This window comes from Ranitomeya variabilis, chromosome 3 (assembly GCF_051348905.1).
Source record: "Ranitomeya variabilis isolate aRanVar5 chromosome 3, aRanVar5.hap1, whole genome shotgun sequence".
Taxonomy (NCBI): domain Eukaryota; kingdom Metazoa; phylum Chordata; class Amphibia; order Anura; family Dendrobatidae; genus Ranitomeya; species Ranitomeya variabilis.
In genome coordinates this window covers 619905563-619932836 of record NC_135234.1, presented here as the reverse complement: position 1 = coordinate 619932836, position 27274 = coordinate 619905563, and the positions used below count along the sequence as shown (strand labels likewise).

The window sequence follows — 27274 nt, the reverse complement described above, 5'->3', positions numbered from 1 at the left end:
CCATGGTCACCCTGTATTTAGCTCAATCCATCTTCCCATCAACTCTCAGCAGTTTCTTTGTCCATTCTGAAGAAAAGCATCCCAACAGCTTGATGTTGTCATACATACTACTGTTGTCAAACTATCACTATGTTTGACGGTGGGGATGGTGTTTTCAGGGTGTTGTTGCAGTTGATCTTTGCTGGGACGAGTTAATGATGAAAAACCACACTTTAGCTATTCTGATGTACATGAGAAAAGAAAAACTGGTCAGGCAAGGTGTACTCGAGCTGAGGATGCATAAGATGAATACTACGCTTAGATTAGCTTGTTGATAACTCAAAGTCGTGAGGCTAGTCAGGAGCACATGAGGGGGAGGGGTATGCATCACAAAGGAGAAGCAAGTGCTGTTGTGAAATGTAGTTTTACTAGATAGTAATAGTAGTAGGACTTCTCATTCAGCTATGCGAAGCTTGATTCACTGAGTGATTTAAAAAAAGACACAAAGGTACCAGAGAGAAACTTTTATATTGGGCTTTATTATTTTCTATGTTTTGTGAAAATAATGCGATTTTGGAAATAAACCTTTAAGAATTGTGTATATATATATATATATATATATATATATATATATATATATATATATATATATATATATATATATATATATATATACTGTATTCCGCATTCCATCATACCAAGAGCATTGAGCCATTTGACTCCCCTCCCATGAAGGGAGAATTTCTCTTCCCTAGGCACTTTGAACATCTTAAGGTAACTCATAGAAAATGTTGTCTTTCTCCTGTAGGAGATTCCTAAATGGCAGTTCAGTAGCTAAAAGGCAGTGCGGATTTGGAAAACAGGTGAAACTTCTTCACATAGTTCTTTAAGTCCAATTTCAGTTTCCACAGTTGTATTAGGCTAGGGTCACATTAGCGTTTCTGTGCGCAGCGTATCATCTGCATTCGCAAACGTATGCTTACGCCTCCGCATGATCTTACGAATGACGCAAAAAACCCACTGCGTGTGCATGCATTTAAATGCGTTTTGGCATGTGTTTGCGTTTTTTATCCGCATGGTGGAGGCGGTGACATTTTCTGGACATGCGCAGTCTAAAGTACGCATGTTCTTGCGTACCAGTGCGTTCCCATAGACAGTAGTGCGTTTTTTTACGCACTAAACCGCATGCACATATTTGATGGATTTTTGACCCCTCCAAAAATGCAACATGTTGCTTTTGCCGCGCCCCGCAGCACACCGCGAAGCGACACATGCAAACACATGTCCCTGCATACACCACTTTAAATATATGTACGCATGATGCATGTTGGTCTATGCGGATCAAATGCTGCACACAAAGACGCAAATATGAAACCAGCCTTAATTAGTAGAATGGACTTAAGAGCGAACTGTGTCTGTAATGGAAGAGCCAGTCTGTTCTTCTGAGGCTTGGTGATGGAGGGAACAATATACTGCCTCCCTGCTGTGCTAAACATGACCAAGAGAGAGGAAATAAATGTAGCTGACTTTTTACAAAGTACATTTGATGTTTTGAGGTTATTTTTTTTGATTGAACAAGCCTCACAGCCATGCCAAGGTCATGCATGGCAGAAGAATTGTGCAGAATAACAGTTGGTGTGTTGCCAACTGCAAAATATAGCAAGATACGTTTGGGACTAATTCACAGGTGTTACTTCCAAATACTACCACTTTTTTTGTATTGGCTTTTTATGTAGAAACTAGATGGTGGCCCGTTTCTAACGTATCGGGTATTCTAGAATATGTAAGTAGTATGTAGCACAGGCTACGTACTATATTGCACAGTGACGTAGTATATAACACAACCGACGTAGTATATAACATAGCTACATAGTATATAACAGAGCTTCGTAGTATGTAACACAGCGTATGTAGTATATAGCAGAGCTACATAGTATATAACACAGCCACGTAGTATATAACATAGCCACGTAGTGTATTGCACAGGTATGTAGTATATTGGTCAGCGACGTAGTATATAGCAGAGCCACGTAGTATACAACATAGCCACATAGTGTATTGTAGAGGCACGTAGTATATTGCATAGCTACGTAGTGTTTTTCACAGCCACGTAGTATATAACAGTCACTTAGTATATTGCACAGTCGACGTAGTATATAACAGAACCGACACAGCCACATAGTATATTGCACAGCTACGTAGTATATAACACAGAGCACGTAGTACATAGCACAGTCACGTAGTATATTGGACAGTCTCGTTGTATATTGCACAGTCACGTTGTATATTGCCCAGCTACATAGTATATAGCACAGAGATGTAGTACATAACAGAGCCCACGCAGTATGTAACACAGCCCACGTAGTATATAGCAATGTGGGCACTATATGCGTGGTTAAAAAGACTTAAAATAAAAAATAAACATATACTCACCTGCCAAAGGCCCCGTGAAGTCCTGACGCCTGTGTGCGGTGCACGCGGCAGCTTCCGGTCCCAGGGTTGGTATGAGCGCTGGACCTGTGATGACGTCGCTTTCACATGACCGTGACGTCATGGCAGGTCCTTCTCGCATAGCATCCTTGGCACCGGAACCTGCCGCTTGCACTGCCGAGGACAGCACGCAATGTCCGAAGGTGAGAATAACCTTTTTTTATTATTATTATTATTATTATTATTATTATTTGTAACATTAGATCTTTTTACTATTAATGCTGCATAGGCAGCATCAATAATAAAAAGTTGGTCACACAGGGTTAATAGCTGAGTTAATGGAGTGCGTTACACCGCGGTCCGTTAACGCTGGCATTAACCCTGTGTTAGCGCTCAGCGTTGACTGCAGGGCGGTAAAGCAGCGGCCATTTCGCTGCCAGACTATGGCCGTCGCTGATTGGTCGTGGCATTGGTTGTGGGCGTTTTGCCACGACCAATCAGCGACTTGGATTTCCATGACAGACAGAGGCCGCGACCAATGAATATCCGTGACAGACAGACAGACAGAAATACGGAGATGACCCTTAGACAATTATATAGTAGATTTACTGTATATGGATTTTATTTCTCTTCATGTATCCCATATCAATGTGACTTTTTACATTTTAATATACCTTTAATTGTTGCTGCTTTCTTAGTTTATACATCCCTATGAACTGTTTTTTTCTGTGGAAACTAGAAGACCACTGTCAGTGTAAAGAGTTACGCAGTCTCCACTGTACATTGATCTCTAACTTGATATACACCCCCTAATTTTCAGTGAAGTTGAAAACTCACATTCTTTGAGGACTGAAATGCATAGTAATTCCAATAGAAATGAAATTAAAGGGTTAGTTTGGGGAAATAAAAATGTTTTTTGTCCTTCGTCTCATTGGGGGACACAGGACTGTGGGTGTATGCTACTGCCGCCAGGTGGCTGACACTAAGTAGACAAAAAAATTAGCTCCTCCTCCGCAGTATACACCCTGACACTGGCCCAGACAGATCCAGTTTATGCGTAGTGTCTGTAGGAGGCACATCTCTGGGTTTTCCCAGATCTATTTTTTTTTTCCCCTTTATTTATGAAGAAGAGACAGGGGTGACGGACCCTTGTGAAGGGGTCCGATCTGCCCAAACCAACAACGGGCGAGCACGTGGAGTGTCTCCTCCACGTATCCTCTCCCGCAACGTGGGACCTTTTGCCGGACTAATCCCTGATCACCCTAAGGTAATGAAACCGTAGGTTGTACAGGCATACATGGTCTGTCCGTGCAGCCTCCACTTCATCACCAATGCGCTGACAGTGATGATTAAAAGAGGCAGACGGTCCCTACATATATATATACTGTATGTATAACGTCTCTCTGACCTTAAGATTTGGCGGGAGGCTGGGGGGGCTCCTGTACCGATGAGCGGGTCATTTCGACTGGTGCAGTGGTGCCATGCTGTGGGGAGATCCCAGTGCTGTCTTCTGGGTACCTCCTCCCTCGGCGTGCGCTGCTTATTTTAGTCCCCAGCGTCTAAGGCTGCGGGTGGAAGTCCCGCCTTTTTTGGCCGAGTCTCCTTCCGGGCACGCCCCTTCTCCCTGGATGAGCTCAAGACCCCGGCTGGGGCCAGGGACAATGGTTCGCCTGTCTTGGAAAGGTCCTCCAGTTCACATGAACCTCCGGCCTGCAGGGGGCCGCGCTCCCTCTAGGCAGACGCGGGGGAAACAAACCCACACGATGTCTCCCGGGCCATCGGGTGCATCTGCATCTTTGAGTTCCGTTTCTCGTTCTCCCTCACCTGCGGAAATGAGTGAACACGGTTCGGACTATGATTCCGAAGGGTCTCTTGATTTAGAGGCTCCTTATTACCAGGAATCAGTAGACAGCCTCATCAAGGCCGTTAACCAAACCCTGGGAGTAGAGGACCTAGCCACCTTGACTTCTGGTCATAAGGTGTCTTTTAAGAAATTCAAGCAACCTGATAAGGTGTTTTCCACTCATCCTGAGTTTGAGGATTTAGTCCAACGTCACATGGAGCGACCGGACAGACGTTTTTCAGGTCAGAAGGCTCTAGGTGCAAGTATAATTTATCCTCCTAGCTGCATAAGAGAGCTGTCTGTGTCTCTTACAGCCCAACATCTCCTGATCCCTCCTTATACACTGTGATCACATGACTGCTGTGTATAGAGGAGGAAGTGCCATGAACGCTTCCTATTACTTCATGTTCAATACTTCTTGATAAGGTTGAGAAGGTACAGATTGTAATATACCTTGGATCAGTGGTTAGCACTGTTGCTTTGCAGTGTTGGGGTCATGGGTTCAAATCCCACCAAGGACAACATCTGCAAGGAGTTTGTATGTTCTCCCCGTGTTTGGGTGGATTTCCTCTGGGTTCTCCAGGTTCCCCCTATTCTCTAAACACATACTGATAGGGAGTTTAGATTGTGAGCCCCAAAGGGGACAGCGATGATGTCTGTAAAGTGCTGTGGGATATGATGGCAATATATAAGTAAGCATAATAAATAATACCATGCATACCTTTTCTATAGGGACTCTAGCAGCCAGATCCACACTTTTGCAGCTACACGGTGGCATGTAGCTGTACTCCTATGCAGTGAATTTTTTTTAGAAGCGGGTCCGCCCAGTTGTTTTCTATGGACGATCTGGATGCAGTTAAATGTGTTTGTGATTATTTGTTCCCAAATATGTCCTGATCTTTACTCATCTGCACAGTTCTGGGTTTTGGCAATGCCATTTTTAGTTCTGTGCTCTACCCAGATGAACATTTACCTTGGCTTATCATTGGTGCCTATAGGGGACTAATCAACTGCTCATATTTATTTTTAGGTCAGCTCCTCTTGGCTATAGCAGCTAATACATAGGCAGAGGAGGGGCTGGCTTAGCTAAATGCTAGGAAATGAGCAGTAAGCAGGCCTCTCATGATGAGATGCCGACGCAAGAAATTCTCTTGTGTTGAGAATTGTGTCGGAAATGGTTACGGGTCACTAACAGAGATAAAAAATAATTTAACAAATTCAACTTATTATTTATTTTTAAACATATTTGAAGATAAAGTGGACTGTTCTCATCCGAAACATCCCATAGGGTTCTTTGTGAGTTGCCATAATCTAATACATCTTCTTTCATTCTTTCTAGGTTGTAAAGCTGTCAGAAATTGTATCACTGGCGAAACAAGCTCAAGTTGACGTGAAGTTTCAGTTACCAATCTAATGCTGTACCGGCGTTTTGTTGGCTTGGGAATTTGTGTTTATTTTCTCCTTCTTGTCTAGGTTTTAATTATATGCTTTAAAAATGGTTGGTGTTTAACGATGCTGCTTTGGAAATCAACATCCCTTCACACACACACATATATATATATAGACTTTATCTTTCCAATAACCACCTATCTGTTGTAAAGAAATACTAAAGCCAATGCTGAGATACAAGTTGTTAGAACCAGCAATATACTGTATATGGAAGGTGAATGCACCATAGGATTATGTAAGAGGTCACCTTCCAGGGCATCTAGTGACCATCTTCTCGCTTTATTTTTCTGTCTTGTAAGATATAATTGAACATCTTGTATTTCAGCTATAGTTTTGCTTTAAGCCATTACTATCCAAAGTGTTAAATGTACATACCTGATACTTCATTACTTTTACGTTAGTGCATCATACCATGCTAGGAATGACAGCCAGTTCCTACCATAGTTGTCAAGGGCTGCCCTTTTTATTTAAGAAGAGTGGCCAGCTTCATTCTGGTGAATTTGTCAAGTAGCACCTATTAAAAAAGGAGATCTCAAGTTCTTCACCCAAAGGACATTCAACCTTGTGCAGCAGCTATTACTGTGAAAGAGAGAGGAGCACTAACTCAACGCTGTAGTGTAAATTTTCGAAATTGTTACCAAATGGAAACCTCATTGGGCCAATTACCATTTGATAACCTTTTAGTAAGGTGTGCAACAGCTCTGATTTAGTGCAGTAAATGAGATCTTGCTCTTTCACTGCTAGGAGGACCGCGGAGGGTTGTAGGATCCTGCTCTGCGTGCCAGGATCCGTAGATCCAAAAGTTTGGACCACTTTTTTGCTAGAAATTTGGTTTCTTAATGGGGGATTTTTTTTTACATCATATTATTTAGACGTTCTCCAGTCTGAGGCTGCTCGTTCTTCTCTCAAACAATAAGAGCGACTTCACACTGGTGATTGGTGCTCTTTAACGTTGTGTGAATGCTGCCATTTTCTGATGGTAACACAGTGGTTTTGTAAGACCTCCGTTGCTTTTGTAGTGTAAAATTATCTAATTGACATATCGTCTGACAGGTTTCCTATGCAGTTCATGACATATAATACAATGGAATCCCTGACAGATCTAAAGAAAGCTACCATTATTTATGTTTAGATCCAACCAAGGTAGAAAGCCATAAAATTAATAATTTTACTTGATGTCCAGTAGTAACACAATGCGAGAGGCTGACGTTTGACTTTATTGTAGGTCACTATAGACTTTTTATTTTATTTTAGTGACCACAGCTTTATAGATATTTAGGGCCTGTTTGACCAGTTCTCAATAAGTCACATTGTTTGAGTTCAATTATTCACCTTAGTCCCAATTCCTGCTATTTTTGTAAAAATAAAAAGTGACAAGCAGCTTTTATATGTTCCTATATATTCTGCACATACTCTGAATACAAATAGGGTAAGGTAACATTGAGCATATGTGATATTCTGCTAATTCTCAAACCACTGAACATTAGGATGCATCGTGCACCGTATGCAACTTGTCTTTTATATGCTCTTTACCGCTATGTTCATCAGCGCATTTCTCCAGCCACCTTGTGTATATACAGCACATGTATAAATTGATTTTGAGATCAATCTTGAAGCCTATTTAACATGGGTGAAAGATGTTACATTTGACAGAATTGAATATCAACCAATAAAAATGTAAATGTCAAAGCTTATGAGGTTATGTTTGTTGTCTCTTGTGGCATCAGTTATTACATTTATAAAATGCTAAAACTTCCTTCATTTTCTGGTATAAAGATGCGTCAATCCATGGCAGAAAATACATAGCAGGCACTATACATGGATGTGTTGTGGCTGTCGAACAGCTTTGAGACATGCAGCTCTGGCAGCGCAAACTTGGTATTAGAGCACACCGAAGACACTCTATTAGCACTCGAGCATGCTTATCCGAGCACGCTCGCTCACCACTACGATACAACAGGAAGGTCATGGCTGTGTTATAATAACCATGTTCCCAGAAAGGAGATTTTGGTGGCATTGTGTGAGATTCTTTACAATCAGTTTATGTTCTTTCCGTGTATTTTTTTCTACTTTTAAAGAAATCCTTTTTTATAGGAGATATAAATAAAAAATAAGATGAAGATTTGGCATTTCACTTTTAGGTAGGGTTTACGGACAGTGACCATGAGACAAGTGAGATGGACTTTTTAACAACGAACTTTTTTTTTTTTTTTAGCCTTCACCTAAACTTTATCATCGCCCTATGAAGCAAGTCTCGGCAAGGGAAAAGATAGATACTAATCAGGTTAGGAGAGAGATAAAAGAACAGAATTTTTGAGAAAAATATAATATTTTTTTTCTTATTGCTTTCATTATGGGTGAAAATGGGAACAACTTCCAAGGCCTTTAGATGCTAGATCGAAGACAGACATAAGAAAATGTCAGAGGGCAAGTCTCTGTCTAGAACCTGATAAGTAAAATCTAACAAAATGCTAAAGACAGAAGGTATTCCTTGGGGGAAACTGCACACAGAATGCTTTTCCATATAAAAGGTATAGAATGTTTACCTTAAATCTTGTAATAAAATTGTAATGTAAAAATAAAAAGATATTTTAACTAATTTTATTGAAAATATAATCTCACACAGAGCAACAACATAATGGGATTTTAAATCCTAACAATTCTGAATATTCCAATATGTAAGAAAAACATGTTAAAGATGGATCAGGCTTAATATGTTATAATTGAAAATAAAATTAAGACTTTATTTTAGAATTGCTGTTTAAAACTCTGTAGAGAATGCATATTCATTTCAGGTATATACTGAGCAATCTAACACTGAAACCAACTGACCCCTTGTACCACCAAGGCAGCTCTTCCTTGAAGTAGTTCTTTAATTCTTCAAAACAGTTTTATACAATTTTTACAGCAAATCTGTACACACACACACACATGGTTATCCCTCCAAGCAGACATTTAGCAGTTAATAGCCACTGCATACTACAGACACTCAAGAAGACTTTGCATTTTGGAGATTCTTTGACCAGGTCAAAATTTGTCTATCACTACGTTTGTTCATTTTCCTGCTTACGACGTATTAGCTTCAGGAACGGACTTCAGTAGGTGCCTAGTATAAGGCATTGTCTCGTAGCATTGTCTCAAAATTGCAAATATTAGTCAGGACAGCTTGGTGGACCTTTTGCAGTGCTGGGATCGTGGGTAGAAATCCCACAACAGACAACATCAGCAGGGAGTTTGTATATTTTCCCTGTATTTGCTTGGGTTTTAATGTTAGGGCTGATAATGGGTATGTCACCAATGCATTATATGATTTAACTGCATTTTAATGTTTTAGGAATCCAGTTTATTTGATCTTCTCTATTGTTCTTCTGCTCTCCAATGCAAATATTGTAATTCTTAAAGGGAACCTGTCATCCTGTTAGGCTGATATGAGATGTGGCCACCGCCTTACAGGGCTGTTATATAGCATTCTATAATGCTGTATATCTGCCCCCAACCCGACCTGTAAGAGAAAAAAAAGTGCTTTTATTATGCTCACCTGTGGGGCAGTCCGGTCCGAGGGGTGTCACTCTTCTTTCGGCACCTCCCGTCTTCTTGCGATCATCGTCCTCTTTCTTGGTTCGTGTGGATGACGCGTCCCTGCATCATCCACACAGTCTGTTCGGCATAGCGGCCCTGTGCAGGCCTACTTATCTGTCCTGTTGAGGGCAGAGCAAAGTACTGCAGTGCGCAGGCGCCGGGAAAGGTCAGAGAGGCCCAGCACTGCAGTACTTTCCTCTGCCCTCATCGGGGCAGATAAGTATGCCTGCACAAGAGCTCGATGCCGAGCAGACTGGGTGATGCAGGGACACGTCATCCACATGAACCAAGAAGGAGGACAGCGATCGCAAAAAGGACCAAGAAGAGCGACACCACTCAGACCGGACCGCCCCGCTGGTGAGTATAGTTTTCAGTTCTTCCAGGTCGGTCGGGGTTAGGGGCAGATTTACAGCATTATAGAATGCTGTATATCAGCCCTGAAAGGCGGTGGCCATATCTCATATTGGCCTAACCTGGTGTCAGGTTCCCTTTAAATGGAAAAGCTGAACTACTCAGAAGCTTAACCCAGCCACTCACTCCAGTTGACCACTTATCATATTGACTCATGCTATATTTTTACCACATCAAGTCCAAGGATATGTATAACAAATCACTGCAGTTATACCTAGCAGATACAGAGTTACTGCTCCCCCAACACTCGCACTTGTACATCACTGTCACATCTGCATATAGGATTTATTCACTGGTGCTCAGTACAGTATGGCACTGCTCATTGCAATGTAACATCAATATCACCTTCAAGCTGTATTGACCTAGCCAAGATCAGATATCATAACATATGAAATGACAAAATATACAGGGCTCCGCATAAATGAGTACACCTCCTTGAAAAGTAAAAGTTTAATCAATATGAAAACAAGGACAATTTCCAAAATTCAAAGTTCTGCACTTCATAGTACATTTTTTTTTTAAACCCATCACATGAAAGTAAGGTTACAATATAACTTTCATTACAAAATACTCAGCATTACTTAAATTAGTTGATGCAAAAATGAATACACCCCGCATCAAAACTACTAGTATTTTGTGTGATGTGATTTTTTTTTTCTAATGACTGCACCAAGTCATCTAGGCATGGAATGACAAAGTTAGCAACATATTGCCGTATTCCCCTTTTTTCACTCTTCAAGAACGAACTCTTTTAACCCCTTAATGACAGAGCCATTTTTCTTTATTTCGTTTTAGTTTCTTCCTCCCCTGCGTTTCACACGCCTGTCTTAATGAATGGGCTAATGCCTAACTTTGACAGATTCAGAGGGCAATTGTCGCCATGCCTTGTCCTGGTAATGGCACTTTTTAGCAGAGCTGGCAAGGACTGGAATCAAAATGGCAAAAGTTACACAATTTTTCAGCAAATTTGCTTTCAAAAAAGGTTTTTCTGCTTTTCAAAGTGTTTTATACCAGAAAATCTTTAATACTCCGCATGGGTCAATAGTTCTGTCATTCACCTTTAACTAGCTGCTTTTAGATAGAAGCAAGACCAATATAATGAGACCCCACCTCCCTGAAAGGACGAGAGCATCATGGGAAATCTAATCAGTATATGGAGAAGGGAAGCAGGAATCAAGATGATGGCAAACAGCCTAGAAATCAAAGTAAAACCGCTTAAAGTTCCTAATCCAGAAAATTCTAAATATATTTTTGGTATTCAAAGTTTTCCTTCCCTTGTTTGAGTAAATCTTTGAGTTTCACAAGCATGTGACTACTGTTAATATCTGTATAGTCTGATTCTGAGGCCGCACTCCTTTCCATCTGTTCGCTATTGCTTACTAACTTATTTGGTTGTATAGCAGATGGATGACACAATGAAGGCAGGGTTAGCGTAAAGGTTGTTTTTAGTCTGTTGCCATGGAGACTCACATTTCTATAAGACTTTGAGATACAAAGCAGCATACATTTTTTAACGAAGACTGTTTTACAGTTGCTACATTGCCAGTGAGAGGCTTTTTAGTTATAATACATTTTAGTTTTGTATTTTTTACTTGTATTTTTTATTTTTTCACCATTTTATTAATAACTGCTCCATTCAGCAATATTAAAGGTTTTATGCAGCCATAGAAGATGTTATAAAAGTGATCTAAATGCATAAAGCAGGAAACGTTTGAGAAGAATAGAGCACTGACCCATTTGGGAACACAGTTGTTTATCCCAGGAAGGGAAGTCCCTTCATTCTCTCCGCTTCCATGACATGCGGACACAGGTCCCCTTGACTGAGAGCCATCGCCCTTTCAATTGATAGTGGTGCACATCATCAATGGCTGATACATGGCCGCTAGGGAAGTTTAGTTTGTAGCCATGTTTTCATTTCTGATTTATTTTATGCTGTTTTTTAATTAAATTACACCAATCATATATTCCATTGAGATAAATTATTTTTTTTCATCTTTTTCTTAGAAATGTATCACATTCAATCATAACCCAAATTAGCTTCCTCTAAGTTTCATACAACTACTCCTTGAGGACAGATTAATATTTTTTGTGCTTTGAAACTTTATCATAAGCTCTGTCAGCTTGTTTTGTTTGTGCATAATGATAAATCATAAATCTCCATGAAACTACTTTTTAAAACATTGGTCTCTATGGGACATAAAATTGGTTTGGTAAACACGTCTAATGTATTATTGCTACAGTAGCACTTATTAAGAAATTAGGTTGATACATGTTTCTGAATACACTGGAAAACCGCACAAACACACAGCCAAGTCATGTCACCCAGAAAATACAGGGTAATTGGCATGTTTATGTACCCAGCAGTTGGAGACCGAAAGCTCTTTTGTTGCTAAGTTACAGTACATCAGATAATAGACCTCTCCTTTCCTTGAACTGAATACAAGGTTTGTTTGTTGAATGTGATTTCATTTACCAGTTTCATCAGTATATACAGTGGGGAAAATAAGTTTTTGATACTGTGCCGATTTTGCAAGTTTTTCCACCTACAAAGAATGAAGAGGTCTGTAATTCTTATGGTATGTACACTTCAACTGTGGGAAACAGAATCTTAAAATTACATTGTATGAAATTGCATTTTATTGCATGAAATAAGTATTTGATTACTTACCAACCAGACCTGTTAGTTTTTCTTTAATAATAATAATTTTATATAGCGCCAACATATTCCACAGCGTTTTACAGTTTGAGTTTTAAAACACAAGTCATAAGTAACAAGGTTAACAATACAATAATTAAAGCAAAATTAGACAACCCTGCTCTTGAGAGCTTACAATCTACAATGAGTAGGGGGAGATACAAAGCACAGGTGTGTATTTACAATGATGGTCCATCCGTCTGGAGGGAGTGGGGGATAGATGGGGATAGTGAATGGGCAACATATGCACACTTCCACATAAAATGACTTTGATTAGTGAACGTGATAGGCCACTCTGAACAAATGTGTTTTGAGGGAGCGCCTAAAACTATGCAAATTGTGGATAGTCCTAATTTCTTGGGGTAGAGCATTCCAGAGGATTGGTGCAGTGCGGGAGAAGTCTTGGAGTGGGAGATACAGATTAGTGCAGAGGTTAGTCGAAAGTCGTTTGAAGAGCGCAATGGTCAGTTAGGCCGATAGACAGAAATGAGGGAGGAGATATAAGGGGGTGCCGCACTGTGGAGAGCTTTGTGGATGGGAACAAGTACTTTGAATTGGATCCTATAATGAATGGGCAGCCAACATAGTAACATAGTAACATAGTTAGTAAGGCCGAAAAAAGACATTTGTCCATCCAGTTCAGCCTATATTCCTATATTCCATCATAATAAATCCCCAGATCTACATCCTTCTACAGAACCTAATAATTGTATGATACAATATTGTTCTGCTCCAGGAAGACATCCAGGCCTCTCTTGAACCCCTCGACTGAGTTCGCCATCACCACCTCCTCAGGCAAGCAATTCCAGATTCTCACTGCCCTAACAGTAAAGAATCCTCTTCTATGTTGGTGGAAAAACCTTCTCTCCTCCAGACGCAAAGAATGCCCCCTTGTGCCCGTCACCTTCCTTGGTATAAACAGATCCTCAGCAAGATATTTGTATTGTCCCCTTATATACTTATACATGGTTATTAGATTGCCCCTCAGTCGTCTTTTTTCTAGACTAAATAATCCTAATTTCGCTAATCTATCTGGGTATTGTAGTTCTCCCATCCCCTTTATTAACTTTGTTGCCCTCCTTTGTACTCTCTCTAGTTCCATTATATCCTTCCTGAGCACCGGTGCCCAAAACTGGACACAGTACTCCATGTGCGGTCTAACTAGGGATTTGTACAGAGGCAGTATAATGCTCTCATCATGTGTATCCAGACCTCTTTTAATGCACCCCATGATCCTGTTTGCCTTGGCAGCTGCTGCCTGGCACTGGCTGCTCCAGGTAAGTTTATCATTAACTAGGATCCCCAAGTCCTTCTCCCTGTCAGATTTACCCAGTGGTTTCCCGTTCAGTGTGTAATGGTGATATTGATTCCTTCTTCCCATGTGTATAACCTTACATTTATCATTGTTAAACCTCATCTGCCACCTTTCAGCCCAAGTTTCCAACTTATCCAGATCCATCTGTAGCAGAATACTATCTTCTCTTGTATTGACTGCTTTACATAGTTTTGTATCATCTGCAAATATCAATATTTTACTGTGTAAACCTTCTACCAGATCATTAATGAATATGTTGAAGAGAACAGGTCCCAATACCGACCCCTGCGGTACCCCACTGGTCACAGCGACCCAGTTAGAGACTATACCATTTATAACCACCCTCTGCTTTCTATCACTAAGCCAGTTACTAACCCATTTACACACATTTTCCCCCAGACCAAGCATTCTCATTTTGTGTACCAACCTCTTGTGCGGCACGGTATCAAACGCTTTGGAAAAATCGAGATATACCACGTCCAATGACTCACCGTGGTCTAGCCTATAGCTTACCTCTTCATAAAAACTGATTAGATTGGTTTGACATGAGCGATTTCTCATAAACCCATGCTGATATGGAGTTAAACAGTTATTCTCATTGAGATAATCCAGAATAACATCCTTCAGAAACCCTTCAAATATTTTACCAACAATAGAGGTTAGACTTACTGGCCTATAATTTCCAGGTTCACTTTTAGAGCCCTTTTTGAATATTGGCACCACATTTGCTATGCGCCAGTCCTGCGGAACAGACCCCGTCGCTATAGAGTCCCTAAAAATAAGAAATAATGGTTTATCTATTACATTACTTAGTTCTCTTAGTACTCGTGGGTGTATGCCATCCGGACCCGGAGATTTATCTATTTTAATCTTATTTAGCCGGTTTCGCACCTCTTCTTGGGTTAGATTGGTGACCCTTAATATAGGGTTTTCATTGTTTCTTGGGATTTCACCTAGCATTTAATTTTCCACCGTGAATACCGTGGAGAAGAAGGTGTTTAATATGTTAGCCTTTTCCTCGTCATCTACAACCATTCTTTCCTCACTATTTTTTAAGGGGCCTACATTTTCAGTTTTTATTCTTTTACTATTGATATAGTTGAAGAACAGTTTGGGATTAGTTTTACTCTCCTTAGCAATGTGCTTCTCTGTTTCCTTTTTGGCAGCTTTAATTAGTTTTTTAGATAAAGTATTTTTCTCCCTATAGTTTTTTAGAGCTTCAATGGTGCCATCCTGCTTTAGTAGTGCAAATGCTTTCTTTTTACTGTTAATTGCCTGTCTTACTTCTTTGTTTAGCCACATTGGGTTTTTCCTATTTCTAGTCCTTTTATTCCCACAAGGTATAAACCGCTTACAGTGCCTATTTAGGATGTTCTTAAACATTTTCCATTTATTATCTGTATTCTTATTTCTGAGGATATTGTCCCAGTCTACCAGATTAAGGGCATCTCTAAGCTGGTCAAACTTTGCCTTCCTAAAGTTCAGTGTTTTTGTGACTCCCTGACAAGTCCCCCTAGTGAAAGACAGGTGAAACTGTACAATATTGTGGTCGCTATTTCCTAGATGCCCGACCACCTGCAGATTTGTTATTCTGTCAGGTCTATTAGATAGTATTAGGTCTAAAAGTGCTGCTCCTCTGGTTGGATTCTGCACCAATTGTGAAAGATAATTTTTCTTGGTTATTAGCAGAAACCTGTTGCCTTTATGGGTTTCACAGGTTTCTGTTTCCCAGTTAATATCCGGGTAGTTAAAGTCCCCCATAACCAGGACCTCATTATGGGTAGCTTCATCTATCTGCTTTAGAAGTAGACTTTCCATGATTTCTCTTGTATTTGGGGGTTTGTAACAGACCCCAATGAGAATTTTGTTACCATTTTTCCCTCCATGAATTTCGACCCATATGGACTCGACATCCTCATTCCCTTCGCTAATATCCTCCCTTAAAGTGGACTTTAGACAAGACTTTACATAGAGACAAACCCCTCCTCCTCTCCGATTTTTACGATCCTTTCTAAACAGACTGTAACCCTGTAAGTTAACTGCCCAGTCATAGCTTTCATCTAACCATGTCTCGGTTATTCCCACTATGTCAAAGTTACCTGTAGATATTTCTGCTTCTAGTTCTTCCATCTTGTTTGTCAGGCTTCTGGCGTTTGCGAGCATGCAGTTTAGAGGATTTTGTTTTGTTCCAATCTCCTCGCTGTGGATTGTTTTAGAAATGTTCTTACCTCCCTTCTGAGTATGTTTTCCTGTGTCTTCTTTGTTCGAGTCTAATGTTTTTCTTCCCGTCCCCTCTTCTTCTAGTTTAACGCCCTCCTGATGAGTGTAGCGAGTCTTCTGGCGAATGTGTGTTTCCCAGGTTTGTTGAGGTGTAGTCCGTCTCTGGCGAGGAGTCCATCGTACAAGTAATTCACACCGTGGTCCAGGAATCCGAATCCTTGTTGTCTGCACCATCGTCTTAGCCAGTTGTTCGCATCAAGGATCCTGTTCCATCTCCGGGTGCCATGCCCGTCTACTGGAAGGATAGAAGAAAAAACTACCTGTGCATCCAGTTCCTTTACTTTCTTCCCCAACTCTTCAAAGTCCTTGCAGATTGTCGGTAGGTCCTTCCTTGCGGTGTCATTGGTGCCAACATGTATCAGAAGAAATGGGTGGACGTCCTTGGAGCTGAAGAGCTTTGGTATCCTATCAGTCACATCCTTGATCATCGCACCTGGAAGGCAGCATACTTCTCTTGTGGTTATGTCCGGTCTGCAGATGGCTGCTTCTGTGCCTCTCAGTAGTGAGTCTCCCACCACCACCACTCTTCGTTGCTTCTTGGCTGTACTTTTTGCTGTCACTTGTTGCTGCGTACCCTTTTCTTTTTTGCTTGCTGGTAGTGCTTCATCCTTAGGTGTGCCATCTTCAACCTCTACAAAGATTTGATATCGGTTCTTCAGTTGTGTGGTTGGTGATTTCTCCATGGTCTTCTTGCTTCTTTTGGTCACATGCTTCCTCTCATCTGCTTTTGGAGGTTCTCTGACACTTTTTTTACCTTCTGTGACCAGTAGAGATGTTTCTGTTCTGTCTAGGAAGTCTTCATTCTCTTTGATGAGTTTCAAAGTTGCTATTCTTTCTTCCAGACCCCGCACCTTTTCTTCTAAAAGGGCCACTAGTCTACACTTCTGACAGGTGAAATTGGATTCTTCTGGTCGATCTGCGAACATGTAGCACATGCTGCAGCTCACCATGTAGGTTGTCACATCTGCCATGTTGCTCCAAGATCCTGCTGACTTGCTGCGTGCTTTCCTTCTTGTGTAATCTACTCAGCCAAGCTTTCTTGCAATAATGTCCTACAGGCAAAAATTTGCGCGCCGTAAGGCGCGCGGTTTGGTGATGCTTTCCAAGCAGCTGGTCCCGGCTGTACCCAACGATCTTCTTGCTGAGGGAGACTCTTCGCTTTTCCCAGAAGGCACCTGGAATATGCAAATTATCCTCCTCAAGCTTGAATCCCTGGTTTGGTGATGCTTTCCAAGCAGCTGGTCCCGGCTGTACCCAACGATCTTGCTTAGGGAGACTCTTCGCTTTTCCCAGAAGGCACCTGGAATATGCAAATTATCCTCCTCAAGCTTGAATCCCTGGTTTGGTGATGCTTTCCAAGCAGCTGGTCCCGGCTGTACCCAACGATCTTCTTGCTGAGGGAGACTCTTCGCTTTTCCCAGAAGGCACCTGGAATATGCAAATTATCCTCCTCAAGCTTGAATCCCTGGTTTGGTGATGCTTTCCAAGCAGCTGGTCCCGGCTGTACCCAACGATCTTCTTGCTGAGGGAGACTCTTCGCTTTTCCCAGAAGGCACCTGGAATATGCAAATTATCCTCCTCAAGCTTGAATCCCTGGTTTGGTGATGCTTTCCAAGCAGCTGGTCCCGGCTGTACCCACAATATAATGATCGGCAAAGAGCGGACACGTCCGAGTACCGATTAGCCAGATGGATGACCCTGGCTGCTGCATTAAGTATGGACTGGAGAGGGGAAAGTCGAGTAATGGGGAGGCCAATTAATAGAGCGTTGCAGTAGTCCAGATGGGAGTGGATCAAGGTGACAGTGAGGATTTTTGTTGTTTCCATGATGAGAAAAGGGCGGATTCTAAAGATGTTCTTTAGGTGTAAGCGGCAACAACGGGCAAGAGATTGTATATGGACTGTGAAGGAGAGATTGGTGTCAAACATAACACCCAGGCAGCGCGCCTGCTGCTGGGGTGTTATGGTGCCACCCGCGGAGAGGGAAATGTCAGATTTAGGGAGCCCTCCTACTCTGCACTCATTACCTGTATTAATTGCACCTGTTTGAACTCTTTACCTGTTTAAAAGATCCCTGTCCACACACTCAGTCAATCAAACTCCAACATCTCCACCATGACTAAGATCAAAGAGCTGTCTACGGACACCAAGGACAAAATTGTTGACCTGCACAAGCCTTGGATGGGCTACAGTCCAATAGGCAGTCAGCTTGGAGAACGGACAACTGTTGGCACAACTATTAGAAAATGGAAGAAACACAAGATGACTGACAAGATCTCACCTCATGGTAAGAATGATACTGAGAAAGGTCAGGAATCAGCCCAGAACGACACGAGAGGACCTGGTCAATGGCCTGAAGAGATCTGGGACCACAGTCTCATACATTTTCGTTAGTAACACACTACACCATCATGGATTAAAATCCTGCAAGACAAGCAAGGTTCCCCCTGCTCATGCCAGCACATGTCCAGGCCCGTTTGAAGTACACCAATGGCAATCTGGATGATTCAAAGGAGGCATGGCAGAAGGTATTGTGGTCAGATGAGACTAAAATAGAACTTTTTGGTATCAACTCCACTCGCTGTGTTTGGAGTAAGAAAAAAGGATGAGTACAACCCCATGAACGCAATCCCAACCGTGAAGTATGGTGGGGGAAACATCATACTTGGGGGATGCATTTATTAAAAAGGGATAGAACGACCGCATGGTATTAAAAGGAGGATGGATTGGGTCACGTATTGTAAGATTTTGGCCAACCACCTTCCCTCACTAAGACCATTGAAGATGGTTCGTGACTGGGTCTTCCAGCATGACAATGACCCAAAATACACAGCCAGGGCAACTAAGGAATGACTCTATAAGCATTTCAATGACCTGGAGTGGCCTAGCCAGTCTCCAGACTAGTGCCCAATAGAAAATCTTTGGAGGGAGCTAAAACTCATTGTCTAGCGACAGCCCCGAAACCTGAAAGATCTGGAGAAGATCTACAACCCCTGGCAAAAATTATGGAATCACCGGCCTTGGAGGATGTTTATTCACTTGTTTAATTTTGTAGAAAAAAAGCAGATCACAGACATAGCACAAAACTAAAGTAATTTCAAATGGCAACTTTCTGGCTTTAAGAAACACTAAAAGAAATCAAGAACAAAAAATGTGTAGTCAGTAATGGTTACCTTTTTTTATCCAAGCATAGGGGAAAAATTATGGAATCACTCAATTCTGAGGAAAAAATTATGGAATCATGAAAAGCAAGCAAACAAAAAAACACTCCAACACATCACTAGTATTTTGTTGCACCACCTCTGGCTTTTATAACAGCTTGCAGTCTCTGAGGCATGGACTTAATGAGTGTCAAACAGTACTCTTCATCAATCTGGCTCCAACTTTCTCTGATTGCTGTTGCCAGATCAGCTTTGCAGGTTGGAGCCTTATGGACCATTTTCTTCAACTTCCACCAAAGGTTTTCAATTGGATTGAGATCCGGACTATTTGCAGGTCATGACATTGACCTTATGTGTCTTTTTTCAAGGAATGTTTGCACAGTAAATGCTCTATGGCAGGATGCATTATCATCTTGAAAAATGATTTTATCATCCCCAAACATCCTTTCAATTGATGGGATAAAAAAGTGTCCAAAATATCAACATAAACTTGTGCATTTATTGAATATGTAATGACCGCCATCTCCCCAGTGCCTTTACCTGACATGCAGCCCCATATCATCAATGACTGTGGAAATTTGCATGTTCTCTTCAGGCAGTCATCTTTTTAAATCTCATTGGAATAGCACCAAACAAAAGTTCCAGCATCATCACCTTGCCCAATGCAGATTTGTGATTCATCACTGAATATGACTTTCATCCAGTCATCCACAGTCCACGATTGCTTTTTATTAACAAATTGTAACCTTGTTTTTTCTGTTTAGGTGATAATGATGGCTTTCGTTTAGCTTTTCTGTATGTAATCCCATTTCCTTTAGGCAGTTTCTTACAGTTCGGTCACAGACATTGACTCAAGTTTCCACCCATTCGTTCCTCATTTGTTTTGTTGTGCATTTCCTGTTTTGGAGACATTGCTTTAAGTTTCTGGTCTTGACGCTTTGAGGTCTTCCTTGGTCTACCAGTATGTTAGCCTTTAACAACCTTCCCATGTTGTTTGTATTTGGTCCAGATTTTAGACACAGCTGACTGTGAACAACCAACATCTTTTGCAACATTGTGTGATGATTTACCCTCTTTTAAGAGTTTGATAATCCTCTCCTTTGTTTCAATTGACATCTCTAGTGTTGGAGCCACGATTCATGTCAGTCCACTTGGTGCAACAGCTCTCCAAGGTGTGATCACTCCTTTTCCTGTCTCCCATGACTGCACACCTGAGAGAGGGGATCCGCCCAGTCAGGACAGGAAACCTACTGAAATAAAAGGGCGGTACCTCTCCCTCGCTTCAGTTGGATTTCCTGTCCTGATGGGAGCCCTAGTTCTGGAATCACGGCGGTTTTGAAGACTCACCCACTCCTGTCCCGGCACTGGAAGAACAGGCAGAGAGCCTGTATGCCGGCCTTCAGGCTGTGGAAGCGCCGTTCGCAGGTCCTGGGGCCTTCGCGCACGTGTGGGCGTCGGTTCAGCACAGTCTGGAGTCCTGTGGCTCTTCTGCGGCTGCCACGCCGCTCTCTGCCCCCTCTGCTGCTGCCTTCGGCCCTGGGCCTAGCTTCCGGGTGTTGCGCGCAGGGCACGCTGGGAATGGGCGTGCCCGCGTGACGTCAGTGCTGCGCGCCGGATCCAAGATGGCGGCGCCCATAGACAAACGCTGGCCGGGTCACAGGGATCTTCTGGCGGTCTCCTGGTGGGCGCAGAGGCGGGAGAGGAGCAATTTCTGAACCGGATGAGGCGGTCAGCAGAGTGGATCACCCTTCAAAAGGTGGTGAGTCCACAGTGGAAGTGCTCACATCTACAGAGCTCCACTATGGAGGACTGTATGAAGCAGCACCCAAAACAGCCATTGCTACAGCAGCAGCAGCAAGAGATCTTACCAGGTGCTATGTCTGGTCACCAGCATACTAAGAGGAGAAGCGGCAGTCGTCCGGATCGAAAGTTGCAGGACTCCTCAGCTTCTAGGAGGGACGTTGTCCGTACTCCAGATCGGCCTCAAAATCCGGTACCCTTGAGTGTCAGCGGGTGGTGAGTGATCTTCGTGAATTTCACATTGGTGATAACGGGCTACATTTCTCTGCTTGTCAGGCTCCGAGGAAGGCTAGTGCCAAGTCAAAGAACAAAGAATGTGCCCTCTGTAAAGTCCCGCTAGCAGTCCAATGGCAGAAAAGCCTCTGTTCGGACTGTATCCAAAAGACTATTCAGGCTGAATCCCCTGGCTTTGCCTCTAGCCTCAGGGCCATGATTAGGGCAGAGGTTAAAGGGTCTTTAAAATCAGTCCTTAAAAAGAAAAGCAGCAAAAGCCTAGAGACTGTTTCGGATTCTGGTGCCTCTCAGTCTGGCGAGGAATATCAAGAGGAACCTCTGTCTCCCTTTTCATCCTCTTCTATGTCCTCTGGCTCCTCTTCAGATAGCGATGTTGGGGGTCGACCATGCTTTCTAACTGAGAACACAGATAAACTGGTGAAATCAGTTAGGGCTACAATGGGCCTTAAGGATGAGAAAGCGTCTAGATCAGTAGAGGACGTTATGTTTGGTGGTTTGGAGGAGAAAAGGAAGCGTACTTTCCCAGTTAATACTAAAGTAAAAGCCCTTATAGAAAAAGAGTGGAAGAAGCCTGAGAAGTCTGGTAGCCTTCCCTCAGCTTCTAAGAGACGGTATCCTTCTGAGGAAAAGGATTCAGAAGTATGGGATAAAGTCCCTAAGATTGATGGTGCGGTGGCTAGGTCATCTAAAAAGTCATCCCTACCCTTAGAGGATTCGGGCATCCTAAGAGACCCTTTAGACAAAAAAGCGGATGCTTTTTTGAAACATACCTGGGAGGCAGCCGCAGGAGGTCTAAAACCGGCAATAGCCGGAACATGTGTTGCCCGCTCCCTTATTGTCTGGCTGCAACAAATAGAGGATCAGTTGAAATCTAAAGTGCCGAGAGAAGAGGTCCTAGCCAATATGGCAATGGCACAAGGAGCGGCAGCTTTCATAGCAGATTCCTCAGCAGACTCTGTAAGACTAGCAGCTAGGGCAGCGGGATTGTCTAATGCAGCAAGACGTGCCTTGTGGTTAAAGGGGTGCCCAGGGGACACCCTCAAAAAATAGACTTTGTTCCATTCCGTGCGACGGCAAATTCCTCTTTGGTCAGAAGCTGGAGGACATTTTAGAAAAAGGCGACAAGAAAAAAGGTTTTCCTCGCTTTCCGGTGGATATCAGAAGGCCTTATTTTCGGAGAGGAAAATTTAATAGAGGTCGCCCTCCGGGAGATAGAAGGAACTGGGACTATAGAGATAGAAAAGGATCTGGGTACATGTTTAAGGGACCCTGCACATTGGCAAAAAAGCCCTCCCAATGATGCCAAGCCAGAAGTAGGAGGAAGGCTCTCTTTCTTTCTTCACGCCTGGATAAGTATTTCCCCCAGTCATTGGGCGTTAAGTGTCATCAGCGACGGACTAAAAATAGAATTTATTTATCCACCTCGACAGACTTTTGTGTTGACACCACACAGAAAACTTCCGGAGGAACAGCTAGCTCTGGAAACAGAGGTATTGGGGCTAGTTCTAAAACGGGTCCTAGTAGAAGTTCCAAGGGAAGAGGAGGGAAAAGGTTTTTATTCCCCTCTCTTTTTGATATGAAAACCAGATGGCTCGCTAAGGGCTATTGTCAACTTAAGAAAACTCAATCGGTCAGTAATAAATTACTCCTTCAAGATGGAGTCGGTAAGCTCAGCAATAAAGATGCTGTTCCTGGACTGCTTCATGGCAGCTATAGATTTAAAAGACGCTTACTACTACTAGTCCAATTCATCGGGACTATCAAAAATTTCTGAGGGTAGCAGTGTTTGTCCAAGGGCAACTCAAACACTACCAGTATGCTGCCCTTCCATTTGGTCTATTGATAGCGCCAAGAATATTTACAAAATTAATGTCAGAGGTCATGTCCTTCCTCCGTTCCCGGGACATAGTCATTGTTCCGTACCTAGACTACTTCCTTGTAATAGGCAGATCAGTGGATCACTGTCTTGCACAAATAGAAGAGGTGACTACGACCCTAGCAGTGTTAGGTTGGAAAATAAATGTCGCCAAGTCGAGATTAACACCAGAGAAAGTTCAGTCCTTCCTGGGGTTGGTTCTGGACTCCACGCGCCAACTCTGTCTCCTGCTGGAGAGCAAGGTATCCAAAATACAAAGTCTTGTGGAATTGGCGATACATCAGCCTGTAATGACACTGAGGAAGGCGATGTCCCTGCTAGGGTCACTAACATCCTGTATTCCCGCTGTAAAATGGGCACAGTTTTACCTGAGGCAATTACAGTGGGAGGTCCTGTCAACACAAAGATTGTTTGAAGGGCGTTTGGAGGGAAAAGTTCACCTTTCAGTAGGCGTCAGAGATTCCCTAATCTGGTGGTCAGTAAGGGATCACTTGAGCTCAAGGGTTCAGTGGCTAACTCCGATAGAAGACGGGATCACAACGGACGCGAGTGGTACAGGATGGGGTGCACATCTAGGGACCCTTTCGATACAGGGATCCTGGTCCCATACAGAAACACATCAGACATCCAATGTAAAAGAGTTATGGGCTGTAGAAAGGGCAGTAAGACATTTCCTTCCTATCCCTCAGGGTCGTCATACCAGAGTTATGTCCGACAACTACGCAGTAGTAGCCTATATCAACCATCAGGGGGGGAACAAGGTCCCTTTCACTTATGGGGGCAACATTTGTTCTTCAGTTAGCAGAATCTCACCTACTATCCCTCACAGCTCTGCACATAAAGGGGGTCGAAAACACGAAAGCGGACTACTTAAGTCGCAAAAAGCTAAGACAGGGAGAATGGTCGCTGAGTCCCAGGGTATTCCAACAGATAGTGCAGGCCTGGGGCAAACCGGTAATAGACTTATTTGCCACTCTTCACAACAGGAAGGTGGAGAGGTTCTGCTCGTTAGACCCGAGGGGGAACCCGGTTGCAGTAGATGCCCTTCAAATACCGTGGAAATTCAGCCTCGCTTACGTGTTTCCACCGATAGCATTAATTCCGGTAGTAGTAAGGAAGATAAGAATGGAGCAGGCGAGAGTGATTCTGATTGCTCCATTTTGGCCGAAAAGACCATGGTTTTCTCTCCTAAGACAAATGTCGGTAACCGATCCATGGATTCTACCAGAGGTTCCGAACCTGCTTACCCAGGGACCAGTATGCCACTCTCAATTGACATCTGGCAGCCTGGAATTTGAGAGGGCATTACTAAGCCAACAGGGATTCTCGCCAGGGCTAGTCTCCACCCTGTTGAGAAGTAGGAAGCCGATTACATCGAGAATTTATGGTAGGACATGGAAGAGGTTTCTAGAGCTCCTGTGGGTGCTATTTTAGAGTTTCTACAAGCAGGCTTACAACTAGGGTTGGCAACCAATACGCTTAAAGTTCAAGTGTCAGCGTTAGGAGCTTTATATCATTGTAATTTAGCCTCCAATAAGTGGGTAGCCCGTTTCATTAAATCATGTAGTAGGTCTAGACTGTAGTATTTCAGAAAATTCCTCCCTGAGATTTGAATCTGGTTTTAGATGCTCTAACTAAAAGTCCTTTTGAGCCTTTGCAAGAGTTATCGGTAAAATTTCTCACTCTAAAAACAGTGCTACTAGTAGCTTTAACGTCTGCACGTAGGTGAGTGAGTTGCAAGCCCTGTCCATTTGTCCTCCATACACACAGATATATGACGACAGGGTGGTTCTAAGACCAGATCCGGCTTATCTACCTAAGGTAGTTCTTAAATTTCATAGGAGTCAGGAGATTGTATTACCCTCATTTTGTGTTAATCCTAGAAATCCAGGTGAGGAAAGGTTTCATACTCTTGATGTAAGGAGGTCTATGTTACAGTACATATCCTTAACCAGTCAGTGAAGGAAAGATCAGTCTCTATTTGTAGCTTTCCAGGGTAGCAGGAAAGGTCATGGGGTGTCCAAAGGTACTATTGCCAGATGGATTAGGGAGGCCATTAGCTTTCCCATGCTGCACGTGGCGTTCCGATCCCTGAAGGCATCAAGGCTCACTCCACCAGGGACGTGGCTACTTCCTGGGCTGAAAAAGCAGAGGTATCGATTGACCAGATATGTAAGGCCGCTACCTGGTCCTCACCGTCTACCTTCTTTAAACACTACTGACTGAATTTATCTTCCTCTACTGACCTTACCTTTGGTAGAAGGGTACTGCAAGCGGTGGTCCCTCCCTAAGGTGTTCCTTTCTCCAAAAATCTCTCAGGTGTGCTGTCATGGGAGACGGGAAAACACCAAGGTTACTTACCGGTAGCCGGTTTTTCCGGAGCCCATGACAGCACCTGTATATTCCCTCCCTTCTTTTTCACCCTATGGTGCGCACTTTTAATTGGGTGTTTTTTGTTATTATTATAATGTGGTGGTAGACTGCCATGTGAACTAACCAAGGGGGCCTCTCATGCTCTGAAAACCAACTGAAGCGAGGGAGAGGTACCGCCCTTTTATTTCAGTAGGTTTCCTGTCCTGACTGGGCGGATCCCCTCTCTCAGGTGTGCTGTCATGAGCTCCGGAAAAACCGGCTACCGGTAAGTAACCTTGGTGTTTTTAGATGCAGATTAACGAGAAGATCTAATTTGTTGGTGTTAGTTTTGGGAATGAAAATTTACAGGGTGATTCCATAATTTTTTCCTCAGAATTGAGTGATTTCATAATTTTTCCCCCATGCTTGGATAAAAAAAGTAACAATTACTGACTACCACATTTTTTGTTCTTGATTTCTTTTAGTGTTTCTTAAAGCCAGAAAGTTGCCATTTGAAATGACTTTAGTTTTGTGCCATGTCTGTGATCTGCTTTTTTTCTACAAAATTAAACAACTGAATGAACATCCTCTATGGTCTGTGATGCCATAATTTTTGCTAGGGGTTGTATATGGAGGAGTGGGCCAAAATCCCTGGTGCATTGTGTACAAACTCGGTCAGGAACTACAGGAAGTGTCTGACCTCTGTAACTGCAAACAAAGGTTTCTGTACCAAATATAAAGTGTGTTTTTTCTATTGTATCAAATTCTTATTTCATGCAATAAAATGCAATTTAATTATTTAAAAATCATACAATGTGATTTTCTGTTTTGTTTTTGTTTTTTTAATTTTTAGAATCTTTCTCTCACAGTTGAAGTGTACCTGCAATATAAATTACAGACCTCTATTATTTGTAGAGGGTAAACATTTGGTATTATTGACCCCCGTAATGATAGATTAGAGTTTAGATATGTTGATACAAATGCTAGCTTCCATTCATAACAGGACAAAGCGTGAAGCAGATGGATGACAGTCTTTCGGACATTCATGCATGATGTGGAATAAAGAAATTAAGAATGAGTCCTTTCATTACAATGTCTCATGGTTTAGATTGGCGAATGAAGATTTGTGAAGGGGATATTGTGGGTGTCCACATTGACTACACATTTGTTTGTAGCTTCTGAGGCCAATGTAGGATAATCAGGTCTGGCATCTATTGTATGCTCGGTGGCTTATGAAACCAATGCAGGATAATAAGGTCTGGCTACATTGACCACAGGGCAAAACCTCCAAAGAAAAATATAAGGGTTCTAAATTTAAACACCACAAAGAGAAACAACCCTCTAAAAAATACCTTTAATTAATATACACTGCTAAAAAAATAAAGGGAATACTTAAACAACAGAATATAACTCCCAAGTAAATCAAACTTCTGTGAAATCAAATTGTCCACTTAGGAAGCAACACTGTTTGACAATCAATTTCACATGCTGTTATGCAAATGGAATAGACCGCAGATGGAAATTATTGGCAATTATCAAGACACACTCAACAAAGAGTGGTTCTGCAGGTGGAGACCACAGACCACATCTCAGTACCAATACTTTCTGGCTGATGATTTGGTCACTTTTCATTGTTGGTTGTGCTTTCACACTCGTGGTAACATGAGTCGGACTCTACAACCCACACAAGTGGCTCAGGTAGTGCAGCTCATCCAGTATGGCACATCAATGTGAGCTGTGGCAAGAAGGTTTGCTGTGTCTGTTAGCGTAGTGTCCAGAGACTGTAGGCGCTACCAGGAGACAGGCCAGTACACCAGGAGACATGGAGTGGGCCATAGGAGGGCAACAACCCAGCAGGAGGACCGCTACCT

General features: G+C 42.5%; 1 protein-coding gene across 1 annotated transcript in view; it reads left to right on the top strand.

Annotated features, from left to right (window-relative positions):
- SUCLA2 (succinate-CoA ligase ADP-forming subunit beta) overlaps nt 1-7390 on the top strand; it is a 101037-nt gene extending 93647 nt beyond the window's left edge. Inside the window, exon 11 of the mRNA XM_077297392.1 lies at nt 5592-7390. Coding sequence (XP_077153507.1) covers nt 5592-5666 — 75 coding nt within the window. The 3' untranslated portion in view covers nt 5667-7390. The remainder of the gene's footprint in view (nt 1-5591) is intronic.
- Nucleotides 7391-27274: the final 19884 nt, after the last annotated feature.